The sequence below is a fragment of the Sesamum indicum genome, linkage group LG6 (genome assembly GCF_000512975.1).
Source record: "Sesamum indicum cultivar Zhongzhi No. 13 linkage group LG6, S_indicum_v1.0, whole genome shotgun sequence".
NCBI lineage: Eukaryota > Viridiplantae > Streptophyta > Magnoliopsida > Lamiales > Pedaliaceae > Sesamum > Sesamum indicum.
The window spans coordinates 23173921-23190957 of record NC_026150.1 but is presented as its reverse complement, the minus strand read 5'-3'; the positions used below and the strand labels follow the sequence as shown (position 1 = coordinate 23190957).

At 35.2% G+C, this 17037-nt stretch overlaps 2 protein-coding genes across 2 annotated transcripts; both read right to left on the bottom strand.

Moving 5' to 3' along the window:
* LOC105165588 (protein TOO MANY MOUTHS) lies at positions 1210 to 2958 on the bottom strand. Its single transcript, XM_011084651.2, has one exon. The coding sequence runs from the start codon at positions 2801 to 2803 to the stop codon at positions 1382 to 1384; it is 1422 nt and encodes a 473-aa protein (XP_011082953.1). The 5' UTR covers positions 2804 to 2958; the 3' UTR covers positions 1210 to 1381.
* LOC105165587 (serine/threonine-protein phosphatase 5) lies at positions 3767 to 14564 on the bottom strand. Its single transcript, XM_011084650.2, has 12 exons — positions 14257 to 14564; positions 13955 to 14124; positions 13763 to 13834; positions 10833 to 10983; positions 7488 to 7596; positions 7196 to 7313; positions 6545 to 6692; positions 6078 to 6326; positions 5146 to 5271; positions 4929 to 5029; positions 4375 to 4449; positions 3767 to 4145 (listed from the first exon to the last, which is right to left on the bottom strand). Exons 1-12 carry the CDS (start codon positions 14339 to 14341, stop codon positions 4086 to 4088), a joined length of 1464 nt encoding a protein of 487 aa, XP_011082952.1. The 5' UTR covers positions 14342 to 14564; the 3' UTR covers positions 3767 to 4085.

Sequence of the window (17037 nt, the reverse complement as noted above, 5' to 3'; positions counted from 1 at the left end):
AATAATAAATTATTTGAATTTATTTGGATAATTTTAAATTCAAAAAATTTGAAATCATTTAACTCTGTTTTTTAACTACGCTTTGTTACATATTGATAGATTTTAATTTTTTTTTTAATATGCAGTCATTTGAAATCACTCTTTCAAATATTTCATTCAAATTCAAATTGATGAATCCAAATGTAGGTTAAAAGACATGTTACAAGGTTGTTAAAATTATGGATTTCATATTCATCAATCCAAGTGTAGTCTAAAATCATCTTATATGAAATTATTGATTTTCATTATTTATTATTTGGGTAAATTACAATGAGCACCCCTAATTGAACGGTAGTTCAATAATTAACCCAATTCGTCAGTTTTTGTTAGTTTTTCATTCATTTTTTACGATGAATTAGCAAAAATTCTTTTATGAACTGTATAATTTTACTTATTTTTAAAAAAAATAATAGATTAAGTGGACAATTATTTTATAAATTTTTAATTTTTTTAAACACCTAGTTTGATTTTCTTACAATCTAAAAAAGAATAAAAAATGAGAAAATTGATAATTCCATACTTCCCTTCAAATATTACATGATTTTATCAAATAGTAGACGATATTAATAATATTTCAAAATAATACAAAAAAATATTTGTATTTATGCTAAAATTCAGAACATCTCATAATTTAGCCTTAAAATTTTTACTTTCACTTCACATCAATAAATACATATATTAAAGTTAAACTCCGTACTTTTTATTCCAACGTGGACCAAACGGTCAAGATGACTACAAATTTGTCTGTGAACAGTCACACAATTGATCATATTCCTTACCACAAATTGGACCCCTTTCTTGGGATCAGAGAACCTTCAAAAAAAAAATATTACATTTACTACGATTGGAATCTTCTATCACTCTCGTTAATACTATCGATATATATAATTTTTTTAAAAAATAATATAATTAAATTCAATCGTAATTTAATAGTAGGTCGCATACCACACATGTATTGTTATGATAGAGATATTAAAAGTAAAAGAAAAGATCATGCACTCATGCTATATTGAAAGAATATTTCAGATTTATAGAAAGGATTTAAAAAGAGAATTTCGATCGGACTTACATTAAAAATATTTGAAAAATCTATTAATAAAAATATAGTTCAGATTGAGCCATGAAAGTATTCAGATAAAATCGAAAAATTTGTTATTTGAACTTAAAATACTTGCCTTTAAATTTATCGATCCAAACACGTCATACAAGATGAAAAAGCAAGAATGTAAATGTATTTTGTCCTAAGTGATACAAAACCATAATCTTAAAATCCAGGTAACATCCCTTGCTCTAAAGAATCGAACTATTAATACAGTATTCATAGTCTATATCTCTAACATCATTAACAAGAACACAGCCCATGATGCAATGTTAGAAGAAACAAAGCAACATTAATGACAGCACACAGTGTGTAGGACATCAATGGAGCTTGAGATTTCTTCAATGGCTTGATGGAAGATGAGCTGCTGGTTTTGCTGTTCCCACAGACATCAACACCAACATCGACAGCATTTGCAGCTGACGGGCTCAAACACAGTCCTGGATTTCCACTCAGGTCCAAGTTCCTGCCGAGCCTTTTCAAGAAAGTTGAGTTGAAGGGCACAGTCCCGTCAAGAAAGTTCCTGCTGCGATTCAGGTGGTAAATGTGGGAAAGATTGGAGAAACCCGTCGGTATTCGGCCTGATAATCGGTTGTTTTCCAGTGACAGGGAGCTTAGGTTCATCAGCTGGGAATAGGCTGACGGGATTGTGCCTGAGTAGCCGGAATTTGAAAGCCTGAGTTCTTGAAGTTTCTTAAGGTGGCTGAGTTCCAGGGGAAGAGAGACAAACATGGGGTTGTTGTCCATTAGGAAGTACTGCAAGTTCTGCAAACCCGTCAAGCCCCTGGGGAAGGTACCCTGGAATCTGTTGTTGCTAAGAGCAAAGAATACCAGGGAGTTCAGCTGCTGAATGGTGTCTGGAATCTTTCCAGAGAGTGAATTTGAGCTCAAATCAAGCTTCTGAAGAATCCTGAGGTTGCCAAGTGCAGAAGGAATTGGACCCGTGAGTTTGTTGTAGCTGAAGTCAAGGCCAACAAGGTTTCTGGGATTGCCAATTTCCAGGGGGATTGAACCTGTGAGGATGTTGTAGCTGAGGTCAAGGTGTACAAGAGAGCTGAGGCTGAAAATCTCGACTGGGATTTCCCCTGTCAGCTTGTTTTGTGATAATGTGAGGACCTGAAGAGATTTGAGAGAGGAAAGTTGAGGTGGGATTGAGCCAATAAGAGCAGAATTTGATCTCAAGCTCAGCTGTTGGAGGGAAGAAGTGAAGGGGTTGTTTGCAGGGACTGAAATTCTTGCCGGGGCCTGAGTGAAGCACTGGAAGATGAAGATGGATTCAAGATGTGGGAGGTGAAAGATTTGTGAAGGGAATGTAGCTGAGTTCTTGCAAGATGGATTTGGTGGGGTGCCAAAATCAAGCCTGGTGACATGGAAATGGTTGTCAGTAGCTGTGTATCTGCACTCAATTCCAGGCCAGGATGAGGCTGGTTGACAGGGGTTAGGGTATGAAACTCTCCAGTCTTGATCAGAGGAAAGGATTTCCATAATCTTGAACAAGGTTTCCAGTTCTAGTGGATCCATGTTGGAAGAGAGGATCTTGTCGGGCACAACTTTTGCTGCATTCTGATTGGTGGAGCAGACAGGGAAAGAATGAAGAATAGAGACAAGTGTTAGCAGAAGTTGAAGGGAAAATGAGGATGAACAGAAGAAGATTTTCATTTTCATCCTTGAGTTTTGGTGAAGGAAGTTACTCTGCTAGCTGATAGATTGGCCTGAGTCTGAGAGATTGGTTCCATATGGGAGGAAAACTTTCATTTCCTTTCAAAACATCAGAGTAAGAGAAAAAGTAAGTGAGTTGGGGTAATAAAGAAATGTCACTTGTTGAAAGAACTAATTTAACGTGTCTTAAAAAGACAGGGACTATTTTGAAATTAAAATTAAAAATTGGGGACTAAAATAAATTTTACCCAAGTGAATTGTGCCAAAGATTTGATTGATATGATGGGTGGGGTCATGATTTTGAGTGAGAAAATTGAAGGCAAGGTGGGGCCAAGACAATGTTTCTTGAGAATTATGGGGGGTCGGGGGAGGGGGGGTGAGAAAGGGTTAGGGGAAAGAGGGACATCTCTCATTTTATCAGACTTGATGATGGCAATGGTAACACCAAACCAAGGAGGGAATGAGTGCACGAATGAAAAGGGAAAAGGCAACTATGGAAGCTAAAATACAAAGGGCTTCTTAAAAGTTGATCTTGCATGTGACCGGTTAAATTTCAAGTTCTTGATGTGTGATTTCTGAATAAATATATTTTTACAGTTGGCCCTTAAGTTATAGGGTAGTATGCGTGGATGCTTCTTTATTATAATTCAAGACAAGATCAGTAGTAAAAAAAGTAAAACAATCCCAATCAACTACAGAATGACAAATGGTTTGGTGGAAGCCAGGACAGATGGGCTGAGTTTCAGATTTTTGTCTAAAACTTTTACTCAAAATAGTATTAAAGAGTGAGTTCTGTGATTATATATTTCCTTTTCTGTCACAGAAGTAATTAACCGAAACTTAGAAGATCTGTGTATTTGTCATTTTCAAGTTTCTTGAACTCCAGGACAGTGATCAGCTGATGATTTTCATTTAAATTTTTCAACAATTCAGAACTTGGAGGAAAGTACAATTAAATAAAGGACAGGATTAGAAATTTAGCTATTTCATAGGAGCGGTAAGTTAAATCAACCAAAAATCAAAATATTTCTTACATAAATTAATATGAATACAAATGAAGGAGCAAAATGTTGTACATGGCACACCTACTACTTTCCACAGCTGAGCCTAAATTTCCAGGCCACATACAGCAATTGAGGAAAAGAATCCCAGATATCAAGTGCACACATGTTATCCTTGATCAATGTGAAAAGTGAAAACCGTGTCTTCAGCCATTTTTACCACCATTTTGCAGTTGGGCAGTAAGAAGTGTCTTGCAGTAGATATTATAACAAGATAGGGTTATGTACTAGGCGAACATTCGTAGGAAGTTGTTTGCATATGCCATTGGTTTGACATCAGGGTGTGGCTGCAATCATCAAAAGCAATCTACAATTAATTATCTATCGCATTATTATATTAGCCGATGCTAAACAAAGAAGACTAGTCTTTTTCGCCTTGATACAAATCCAAACTCCTCCCTTCCAGCAAAGATAGCAAAGGAAACACAAGGGAAAAAAACCTGGTTCTGCATTTTTTTCATTTTCCTAAGTCTTGTAATCTGGGGTGGGGAAGCCTCAAGGAAAGAAGCTACTCACCACTGCTGAAAATGTTGCGATATTGGGTTTCAGGTCTGGGGCTTCAAAACGAATAAATGCGCCCTTGTTTCCCATCTGTGTCAAGTAAACAAAATTCAAATGTGTGGTGAGCTTTTCAGTTTTCCCACTATGTATATTGCTGCAAAGAATTTTGTATGGAGATTTAAGTCTCCTGAGAATAGCTAATCAGGAGGCAGTGGGGACTGCACACCAGAAAAGGGTAGGAGATAAATGTCTTAAATGTAAAACACAAAGGGACTTGCCAAGTTCTCAAAAAATTGCACAAGGATAACCTACATGATCATTAGTTGACTTATTGCAACATATTTCTCTGTTAATTTTCCATAACAAGTTTGAAAATTTGAAATGGAGGGGCAGAGTAGAGTTTCGTTCATGACTGTTCAGGACAAAAAGTGGGAGACTTGAAACAAAGAAGATACCAAAAGCATAATAGAATATATATGAAAAAAATAATACTTGTCTGGTTCCAGAATTAGCATAGCATTTGATGGGTGACGCACAAAAACATAAGTTGGATAAGAAAACCACATTACCTGATCACAGTAATTTGGAGCAGAAAATACCGTTATAAGTTTACCATCATGCTCGATCTCGTAACCCTCATCCTTAACCTCATGTGACCTTACTACTAAATCTGTAGAACAACAAGCTCAAATTCAATAATTGATATTATCTTGATGGAAAGATAATACACAATATGGACTAGAAAATAAACAAATGGTTGCTCGTCTGAAAGACAGGGAGATCAACCTAAGTTGTTGTCCTCCAAAAATCTTTTTGTTACATCTGCACCAAATGAGAGACCAACACCACGTTTGCTTGGTCCCCTCCCAAGCTGAGGTTGTGGGTCACTCCACAGCAATTCACACATCAATCCTGGTTAAAATGAACAGAAATGCATGAATACTGCCTACATCAATCATACTTGCTAATCGGCGATAATAACATGTGGTCAGTAAGTTTCACCTGTTTCAGAAGTTCAGCTTGTGATTTTTCAAGCTAACAGCAGAAAGGATTATAGAGAATGTATTAAACTAATGGATAAAGCCAACCTTTTTAATAGTTAAATTTACTTTCTCACTCTTAAATAGAAGAGAACTCGCAGATACTGATTTCTTGTGGGGAAATTGATCTCTCTCTAAGTTCAGTAGTAAAAGATAATCAGGGTCACTATTTCCCTAATTGTGTATAGAAACTTCCATCACCTTCCAAGATACACAGTTCCGGCTGCCAACATAATTCTCTCCTTTATCCATTGGTCCAGCCTTTTCTGGGTCCACCAGAACTGAATCAGGCTAGGTGTCCAATATGCTATGGTCCTACAAGACCTCTCCCTAAAGTTTATTTAAACTCAGACATGGAGCTCCGTAGGCATTCCTTAATCCTTACCATATCATAAAAAGGAATACCATTTCACAAGAAGGATAACCAGTTGACATGGTTATGGTCAGTTGATATTTGGTAAGACTCGCCCACAAAGCATATGCTCTTCAGTAGTATATCATAAAAAGGATACCATATCAAACTTCACAGGAAGGAGTGGGGGGAGGTGAATTCCCTCGACACGGGTGACAGGACAATTTACAAACAAAAAAATTTAGGAGCCGACATGGGTAGTAGAACAACTAGACAAACCAGATGAAACATACAAATAAGGAATTATAATCCCATTCGGAGCTTACCCTCCTCGGGAGGCTCACAAAACCGATCAATTGCTCTGATGTCCGAGAGCTTTACACCATCAACACTGAAAAGGCCTCCATGAACCACAAAGACTTTCTCATTTATGACGTGAGCCAAAGGTAAACAACAGAACACTTCTGCAAATAGTTCCACGAATGTCTCACTCAATTTGGATCTGACCTCACCCTCAAAACCATATATCTTATTCATGCTCTTGCTTTCATGGTTCCCTCGAGAAAGGTATATAGCTGAAATTAAAATACACATAAAATCACTTCTCATTAGTCTGAAGAAGTAATTGAAATTAAGACAATCAACATCGCGTGTTTCTTTAATGTAAATAACTGACACATATACAAGCATCAAATAAATCTACTATTCCTGTACTTTTTAACAGTGGATATATAGTTTTGAAAAGGTGTCCGGAAATAATGATGCAATTAATAAAAAAACACGCGTGTATCACCTGAGGGAGACATGCACTTGAAGGCGAACAGCGTGAGAATGACCTCTAACGAAAAAGAACCCCTATCTACGAAGTCCCCATTGAACAGATATGGATTATCTTCTGACGGAAGTCCATTGAGCTCAAATATATTCATCAAATCATAAAACTGCAACCACATAAAAAGAGTCATAAATATATATTACTTCTGCAGGGTTGCACGAAAAGAGTACAAAAAAAGAATCATGATCTTGTGTCATAGTTTGAAGCATGGCATAAAACAAGAAATAGAAGATCCATCAACCATCTTAAACTCATTAATTGATGAAACAACATGATAAAAGTTCAAAATAGACTAAACACTTCGAGACTTGAACGTTAAGGGATGCATGAATTTTCTTTTCATACTGATGTGCCTTCACACTATCCAAAAGGATTTCCCGATGTTTCCTCTACCCACTTTTTGTGGTCAAGTACAAATGTCTTCTCAAATATGAATGCTCTGCACCAGGTGAATGCCAAGACAACATTCTTAGGGAGAATAATAAACAATATATAATATTGTTAGTATCACTTCTAAATAACAAGAAAAGAACCGTCATGCATGCATTACTTGTGGGGAACCCACCAACTAAAGATATGATGCTAATATGGTGAAGGAATCAATATTACCTGACCATGTACATCACCGCATACCGTGAAATGCTTCCCATCAGGGACATTAATATCAACAAGAGATGGCAATTCGCGCAGCAAAGATCTGGTGTGCAGCACAATCTGGAATGCATATCTATAACCAAGAAATAATCCCTTAGATCGAAATAACTTCTTATACCAAAAATAACTATAGATAAAGGTAAAGTAAAGATAGATATACAAGTGCAGTACTCACACAAGTACACAGGTAAAAAGTACGAAATCTGAAATTACAAAATACATGCATTATTCTGCCAGCAAACTATACCTTTTATGTAGGCACTTCTGCTTCTTAAAGTCATCCATCATTTTCTTCACAAAATCCAATGTTACAACATCTCCCTCTATTCTTGCCCCGGAATACTGTGGCTCCACATCTAGTATTGAAATAAAACATAAAATCAATTTTATTTGGGGGCCTTATATTTCTTTAGGAGTATAAGATATAAAGAAAGCAGCAGTACTGCACATCGCATTGAAACTAATTCCAAATTAAACCATTTATCAATAGCACGTCCCATTATTACTAAGACTCGTCTAGAAAGAAAAGACTGGATGCCTAGAGAACATCCAAAGAACTCTATGATATTAGCTAACGGTGACATAGCGAGTAGGAAGTAACAAGCACACATCTGTCTATTCAGTAATACAGCTTTAGCTGCACAGTCAGGGAAAAACTTATATGACGAGATTATCCAAATTAAACCATTTATAGCACATCCCATTATTACTAAGACTCGTCTAGAAAGAAAAAACTGGATGCCTAGAGAACGTCCAAGGTACTCTATGATATTAGCTAACGGTGACATAGCGAGTAGGAAGTAACAGGCACACATCTGTCTATTCAAGTAATACAGCTTTAGCTGCACAGTCAGGGAAAAACTTACATGATGAAAAGTGGCAAAAAATTAATAATAGAAAGAAGGTAATTGTTGAGAATCATTCCAGATATGCTTTAGCCTTGAACCCTTTAAGACATAACACAGTGGTAGCAGTTCATTCTATTGAACCATAACAGACGAAATACTCAAATTGCTAACCCAATGATCTTAGCTACAAAATGTTATCCATATTCCTGAAATTCTGAGCTGCATAAGTAGTATTTGCTTCTTAATAGATGAGATGAGAAATCTGGTTGAAGTTGCTCGTATTCTTGAAGCATGTGTTGGATTCTTCAGATATTTTAGCACAAATGAAAACTTCCACTGTGAGTAGTTTGAAATTTATATTACTACAGTTGATCACAGCCACCAGCATTATTTTGAAATAGGTATACAATCAATCACAGCCACCGGGACAACTGTTAAATGAAGAGTGCACAAATCCTTCGCAGCCATCCATGGGAGTTGAGGGGTGTAATCATTCGGTGGAAGAAATGCCATGAGATTCCAGACTGAATACCAGGAGATTCACTTTTTACCTTACTATAATTTCTCCAATTTCCAGTCTATATGGCCTTGAAAATTTAACCTTCTACACAGCTCCTTCTGATCCCTACTGTTCAAAGAACCTAAACAATTGAACAGAAAATACTCCCATGGACCCTAATGACAAAGGTCCTCGAGAAGTATGCATAGCACCAACGCAAGCCCCAACACTGTTGTCTGTCTACTGCTCAGACAACCCAGGTCTTCTACCCATTGCAAACCAAAGCTTCCTTCTCATCTTAGCTTCAGGACAGAAAAAACTGAAATTTAGTGATGTCAAGACCTCATTTTGTTCCAAACACTGCTTCGTAACCTCCAAATCTAGACCATTGATAAGTGTGGCTTGACAAGTTAATGCATTTTTCTCCAAAAGTAAAATGGGTCTGATAAAGAGCTATCCATTTATAGATTTCTGACCTTCAAGAAGGAAGGTTATACATTAGATCATCAAATATTTTTCCATTTTTTACACCTGAGGTTGTGGTTAGGCAAATCCCAACTAAGAGAAACTGCCTAAATTCTCAATAGTTACCAATCTTTTTAACTTGGAAAAAGTGGACGAAGATCAAAGTAGAAGCACAATTAGATAAGAACAGACTTCTTATCAACAGGTTCTAGGAATTAATTCACAAGTTCAGATTTTTGCAAGTAGGTTTTTTCAACTATAATCTGTCCCTCTTACTTTCACGGCTGATGACCACATAAAAAACTAAAACCTATTAGATCACACAAAGTGAATAGAACATACACCAACTCATAAACGTATTATGAGTTTCTTGGGATATTGCCCTTAATTTTTCTTGCAGCTGAGAAGCCAGCAAGAAGCTGAAGCAGTTAAACCCAACAAATCACAGAAATTAATGCAACTCTTAGAAACAAACAGGGAAGGAAATGTATATCTCTTTCTAAATGTCCTTGAAAGACATTGCAAAAAAGGCAAATAAAGAAAATGACATCCTCAACTACTTGGAGGCTTTTTATTGAAGGATCTGTTGAGCAGTATCACAAAGAAAAGTCTCAAAAGTTATCCAATTTCGATTAGAGCAAGTTACCTTGGCCAATCCATGGCTAGATTGCAACATTCAGCAGTGAAGCATAGATAAAGTCTTGTCAACAATCCTGTTCAGCATACAGACTCATCTAGGACATGAATTTCTCTTATAAATCAAAAACTCAAATTTTAGCGATCCTTGGTAAAGAAACTGTATTTGCAGTAATCCTGCAAACATGTTCCCCAGACCACCAACACAATTGCCATAGCTGTTGTAACTTGCCAAGCAATGGCTGCTTTAGTTACCACATACACTGCCAGTAGTGCTACTGCCGCTGCTGCAGCAGTTACTTTCAGGTTAACATAAGATGAGATGGGCCTAGCCTAGTCCCTATAATGAGAGGTCACGTATTATAAGTATAAGAGTTACCAATGTGCATTATTACATACTTGTTATCATGCAATATAAAAGTCAAATGATGTTCTTCTGTTCTCATGCAAAGGCAGTCCTCCATTTAGTATAACTATATTTTAATTATATACACTTCATTTTCCTCACCCGATCCCATTAATTACAGCCATTAGTTCACACCTTCTGTTGTATATCCATGACATGAGAAATGCAATAGACGTTTCTGAAAGAAGGAAGCTCAATAAATCCTACTACAGAAAATGCCAGATAGAACTCATACTTTTTATCCGCCACTAAATTGGCTTGCTTAAGAACAAAGAAAAATGACGGAATAACTGTATTCATAAGAAGCAAAGATACTGCTCCATAAATAATCCCAACGTTAGATTGATTCTTGATATTGTTCCCAAAAAGAGTTATTCTGTTGTGTGGAGGATGAAAGAAGATGGAAACAAGTCTAAACAGTAGAACTCCATACACAACCACAGCACAAATTGAACATGACAAAAGCATTTGAGGTGTCTACTAGAACAAGAAGTACAGGAAACAACTCAACACATCTGCCATACATTTCAAATTGCTAATCAACTGTAGCACAGAGCAGGAATCTCATGACCAGAAACGAAATCCAATCACTGGAAATATTTAACATTGATCAAATAAGACTAGACTCTAGAGATATTCAGGGAGAGTTGAATATGTCGGATAACTAACACTATCACTTGTAAGATCAGGCAGCAAAAATAATAGAAGATATAATTTTCCAGGAAAATTTGGGCATACCTATAGCGTGATAATCAATTGTGTCAGCTATTGAATGTCTTGCTGATTCAGGTACAGAAATAGCTTCCTCAAATTTTAGCTTCATCACAGCTTTCTCACACTCCTTTAATTTCTTGGTGGCATCAGGGTCATTCGGACATAATTTTTTGACCTAAAGTACAACAAATCAAACAGTTAACATGGATCGGTAAAATAAAACTTTTTTGCTGAAAACAACATAGAAGTGGTTTCCTGGAAGATGCCGAAGAAATTTTAACAAAGAAATAATAGATCATCTCAAAAGCATGTAAGAATGCAAGGGGGAGACTGAAGTCAAGAATATTACTGATGCTGATAGAGTATTTGGACATGTGGATTAACGTTGAGACTCAAATAAGCCATGCAACCATAGAAGAACTAAATGAAGTAGAATGGTTCTTCATTTAAGTATAATACCCATGAGTAGACCAAACATTGACTAGGTTACCATGCACAAAAGGCCAAACTAAAGAGAAAAATAAATTAAGCACAGAAATATTCAAAACCTATAGGCATTCCAAACTCAAAATCTTGTGAGTAACTCATACAGACTTTGTTGGTATGCTAAAGAAGAAAGCAAAAGCAGATCTAAAGCACCTACACAAAGTCAACACATATAACCACAATTGATATAATGTAAATGCAAACTTAATGGTGGCAAGACAAATTAGGACCCTCGGGTTGGGTTGGTCTTAAGTTGTTTTAAATTGGATTGAGTTCTACTGATTTAATTTGATTTGGGTATGAAATGGGTCAACTGGGTCCAACCCCCAACCCCAACGGAAAGAAAAGTTCATTCCATTTATATATCTTTTCTTCACTAAATCTAAGTAGTATTTAAATTTTTGAATTTTTTATTATACGTAGAATATTTTAAAGGAAAATTTGCTCATTTCAACCTCTACAGAAAATTTAACTACTTGTATATATGATTCACTGCCAAAGTAAAAGAAACAACAAGAATATGGTTTCCAGTGTTTATCCAAAATAAAGTAAATATCTACATATGATAAATGCAACAAAAATACTCACATATACTCCGTATCGTCCACATTATAGATATGTCTTAGTCCATTTCTTTTCCATAGCATGCATGATCCTACTATACAAAGCAACTCAAATGCTACAATGTCTAACCCAATAAGCGCTCAAGTAGTAGTAATCAGTGCAAAGAATACAATAATCTAGAAGCATTAAATGCTTACTAAGATATTTATGAGAGTACATACTTTTATATATAGTTATATATATCTATCTATATATTTTTACACATTAACACTACATGCAACTGCAAATATAGAAGCTGGTAAATTGTTTCCCTCGTGAAGGCTTAGAAATCCATTGATTAAGATATGAAATCATAGAATATTAATGTCCTATATAATGGTTACCTTTATAAAAAAAGATTGTATACATGTTCTACAACATCACTATAACAATCATAAATATTTAAAATAATATATACATAAAAGAATAAATACACTGTTTTGATTGGGTTCAAAACACTACAAACTATAATGAATGTCCAGTTTAAAAAGTGGACAGAGTATTACAATTATCTTCTAAGTCAAATGCTTTGGTTAGAATAAACAGATTGTTCCTTGGACCCATCCAGACCAAAACCAACACATTCTCGAATCTGGACCCACATATTTGGATTGTTTCACTCCCAACACGCATCAAACCCGATACACTTGGACCCAACCAAAACCTAACCCGCCCCGTTCATTTACCTCTCATACACAAACCAGTTTAGTCATGATGCTTCATCTCAAAAGAAGGAAAAAAGGGAGAATGGGATCTAGCCTCCACTTAAATTGTAGGACGTTAGACCTACATTATCAAACTTTGCTATAAGGCATAGGACCATGTTTCCAGTAACAGCCATAATTTTGCATTGAATCTGAAATGAGTCCTGAAGTTGGTTATTCACAAACCCTTCATCACTTTCAGACATTGGTTGGAAAATATTTGGATTTCTAAAGTCTGCAAGCCTTGATCTGCAGACTGGAAAATGATACAGAACCCTCCGAAGCCTTAATTTACAAAGTAACAGAATCTCAGAATCTTTTTTACAACCATGGTAGGATTTAATTTGAAAGCCCGTTAATCCTTATATTCCTGGTTATACTTTAGAACGATTCTCAGATGCTATCATCACGGCTGTGCTCCTAATGGAAGTTCCTCATTGTAGATTGATCTGTATAACTTGCAAAGCAGTGTGACAAAGATGAACATATTGTTTTTTTCTTTTCTTATGATGTTCTCCTTATATCTCCATGTCTGTGCTGTGCTGCTAATATTAAGCACAGAAAACACATTAACTCTAGTCTTTGAAAAATGATACAGCATAGTAGAAAGTACTCTCAATGCAGTTCAGATTATGGATTCTATATGTATGAAGACATTAAATCATCATCTGTTTTTAACTGGAAGACCAAGGCACAAGATTTTCTGGGCACTTCAGGCAATATAAAAAATCCTAAGTCAATTGTAACTTGCATGTTATCATGACATCAAACTAGAACCAGGAAAAAACAATCGAGCCTATTTGAAAACTTTTAAATTGAACTGAGCATTTCTATTTGTAAATTCCCTCTTTTCTTACATGATTATCTGCCCATGGTACAACATGCATGCACACAGTCAAATGTTTACCATCGATACAGCATACAACATCCAGCTATCTAGCTCATTCACAATGAACCAAAATCCCTCTCTATATAACTTTCACATGCACACAAAGAAACACCCCTTAGTAAAAGCATAAAGCTCAAATCATTGGGGGGAAAAAGAGAGAGAGGAAAACGGGGGAAAAGAAAACAAACATAAAAAGTTTGCTAAAGAATTAACATAACTTCAGCATGTATTAAAATAAAATAAAATAAAGGCAACAAATGAAGAAATCCCACTTGTTGAAAATCCTTCAGAGCATCTTTAAACTTGCCCATTGCCAAATATGCTGCGCCCCGCCTATAATAACCCTGCACTGGGAAAAGTCAATTCAGTACCACGCACGCATTTGATTCCTTTACTCAATCCCAGTACACAAAAAGAAGATTTCCCCTTTCCCCGAACAAAAACATGAAAACAATCAGACTCGCCTTCGAATATTTTGGGTCAATTTCAATAGCTTTCGTGGCGTCTTGTATAGCACTTCCATACTCCTCCAATTTGGTGTGAGCAAACGCACGGTTAGCCCAGTAGACTGCATTATCCTTATTCACCTCTATCGCTTGCGTATATAAATCAATAGCCTGAGAATATTTATGCGCTGAAAAACAAGAACCCGAAAATCAACAAAGACACAGTAACATAAAAAATACACATAATATAGTCAACACTGCAGAACAAAAAAAATCCCAGAAGAGAAAAACAAGAACCCTTAAACCCTTGTCCACAATACCTTTGAAGGCTTCATTTGCGAGGAGTTTGAGTTCTTCAGCTCGAGAAGTGTTTGTGGAATTCTCAGTCTCCATGCTCGGGGGCATACTATAAACAAGTTAGCTGCAATGACTCGCTCTGTTTCCTTCTTGTGGAGTGGGGTTTATCTTCCTGTTCCGCTTTTTCCTACACGAGAATATCAGTGTGTATTGTGTGTGTGCGTGTGAGAGAGAGAGAGAGAGTGATGGAAGAGGGGAGGGAAGAAAGGTCTTTGCCCTAGATTATTCCGGAGAGTACTGTTGAGGCTTTTGAGTGTTTTTGTTTATTTGGTTTCCTTACTCCTGAGGTAAACAATAATACAAAATAAGCAATTGCAATTTAATTAAATATAACTAAATAATTGATCAAAATTAATAAATTAAATTATCTTTAAATATCTAAAATTATTAATAAAATCAATTAATCAAGAAAAATTGATATTTGTGGAAGAAATAAATATAATTATGGGCATTTTAGACAATTCATCTTTTATTGATCGTGGTGGTTATTTTCAAAGAAGTGATATTAATGATGACGGCAATTTGTCTCTCAACATTACTTTAACAATTCCAAAATAACAGCAATATAAACTTTCACAAACAACTAATCCAAAAATATTTCAAAACTCTCTTTTTAAGAGCAAAATAAACGTAACTACAAAATCAAGGGATAATTACACTATTATCCCTTAAATTTGATATAATTATACATAAACTCAATATAATTTGAAAATTCATTTCTAGTGCTTTTGATGCGTATTTTGTTTAGTAAATAGATTTCCTATTAGTCAAAATTTTACCATTGGTTGATTTATTACATGCAAGATAAAATTTTCCTGACCAAAATACTTTTATAAAAGTGAAATATACATCATCACATGCAATACAACTGTGTGAAGATGTATAAGAGTAGTTTGATTAAAAAATATTTTTTTAATATTTAATAGGATATTAGTAAGTTAATCAGAGGTAAATATTAATTTTTATTCAATTATTTTGTTAATACCAATAAATTCGAATTTTTTTAACTAACAAAAATCTATTTATTAGATAAAACTAATCTCAACAGTACAAAAAGTAATTTTTAAAATTTAAAAATTTATGTATAATTATATCAAAACAATCAATTGTAATTGTTATCCCTAAAATCAAACTTGAATTATGGCTTCGGGGTACTAAATTTTTTTGTTTTTTTTTTTTTTGGGGTGGAGGGAGTGGGTGGGGAGGGAAGGGATCAGGGCATTAAATTCTCAATCACCCAAAATTGATCAAGAGAAATTAAACATACCAAAAAGCATTTGCACTTTAGAGTTTAGAGTTTTTAATGCAAAAGCTTCCCTTATTATTAAGTTGCTTTGACATCACTATATCTTAGGGTGCAATTGGCTTGATTGATTTGATTTGACAGAAAACTTTTGAAAAATAATTTTAAATGACTATATATAAAAAAACAAATTAAATCTGTAAATAAAATTAATAAAATATGATTCAGAATTAGAATCAAAAGATTTGTTTTAAGAATTTAAAATTCATAATTTTAAATTCTTAAATTCAAATGCAACCTTAAAGTTGTAAACCCGAATACATATTTCCTCTTTTATAGATCCACTTCATTTTTCACCCTAATTATTTCAGTGTTATATTGACATGTCTGTCCAAAGGGTGTCAATGGATAACCCCCTGCCCATGATTGTATATTCACACTGCAATCATTCCCTAGATGTTGGGAAACTATGGCCTAAGACCAATTGGTAGGCCCAAGTCCAAAGCCACCTAAACCCACTCACCTGGAAGGTTATCCCATTTTCTGGCCTTCCCTTTTCTCTCAGCCCATTTACACCACCAGACCCATCTACCCGACCCGATCCCTTTAGTCTTTATTACCCCCCATTTTGCAGAATCCCTAAACCTATGTCTCCCTCATTCTCTCGCCTCTTCATCTCCATCTCACTTTCTTCTCTGTAAGCTTAGCTATCGTCTTCTCTCCTTGTTTTTTCCCCTCGTCGTTCTTCTCTCACACCGTCATCAATGGCTCCTCTTTCTATATATTTCTCAGTTGCTTCTGGTAAGAATAACAGACACAACAAAAACTATTCTGCTAAATGTGTTCTTCGTGAACTATTTCTTAAGCGGAAGCCTTAGTGGTTGTTTTGGGGTCTATATGACCGAAGCTGTTCAAAGTGATTAAGCCTTGGTGGTTGTTTGAGTGGTTGAAGCCTTGGTGGCTGTTTTGGGTATAGTAATAGGTGTTGTGGTTGCCGACTTGAGTAGCCGTTGGCTATCCCTACCAAATCTGACTCCTTGAACCAAAATCATTTATCTTCTTACTGTTCTTGTTTTTTCATTTATTGTATTGTTAAATATAAAATATTTGGTCTGTATATTTTGTGTTATCTATTCTTTATAATAGTTGATTTGGGCTTATCACTTGAGGGTTTACACCCAACACTAGACAATATTCATAATTTATGCATCAGCAAAAATGACAACTTTGATTACGAATTAGGTTTCTTATATATACCAACAATTTAATTAAGCACACCCCATGCATGCGCATAATTTAAATTTATTTAATTAAGTATATTTTAAGAAAATAACATGAATGAATTATTAAAACCGACAAAATAGATTAACACTAATAAATAGAAAATTCTTGATAACTAATTAATTAAAGAAATGATTAAAGGCATCTTAATCAATAAGGGCGTGTTTACAATAGAGTATTAAGCTGGATTTCTGCTTAGTGGCTTTTTTTTTTTTTTTTT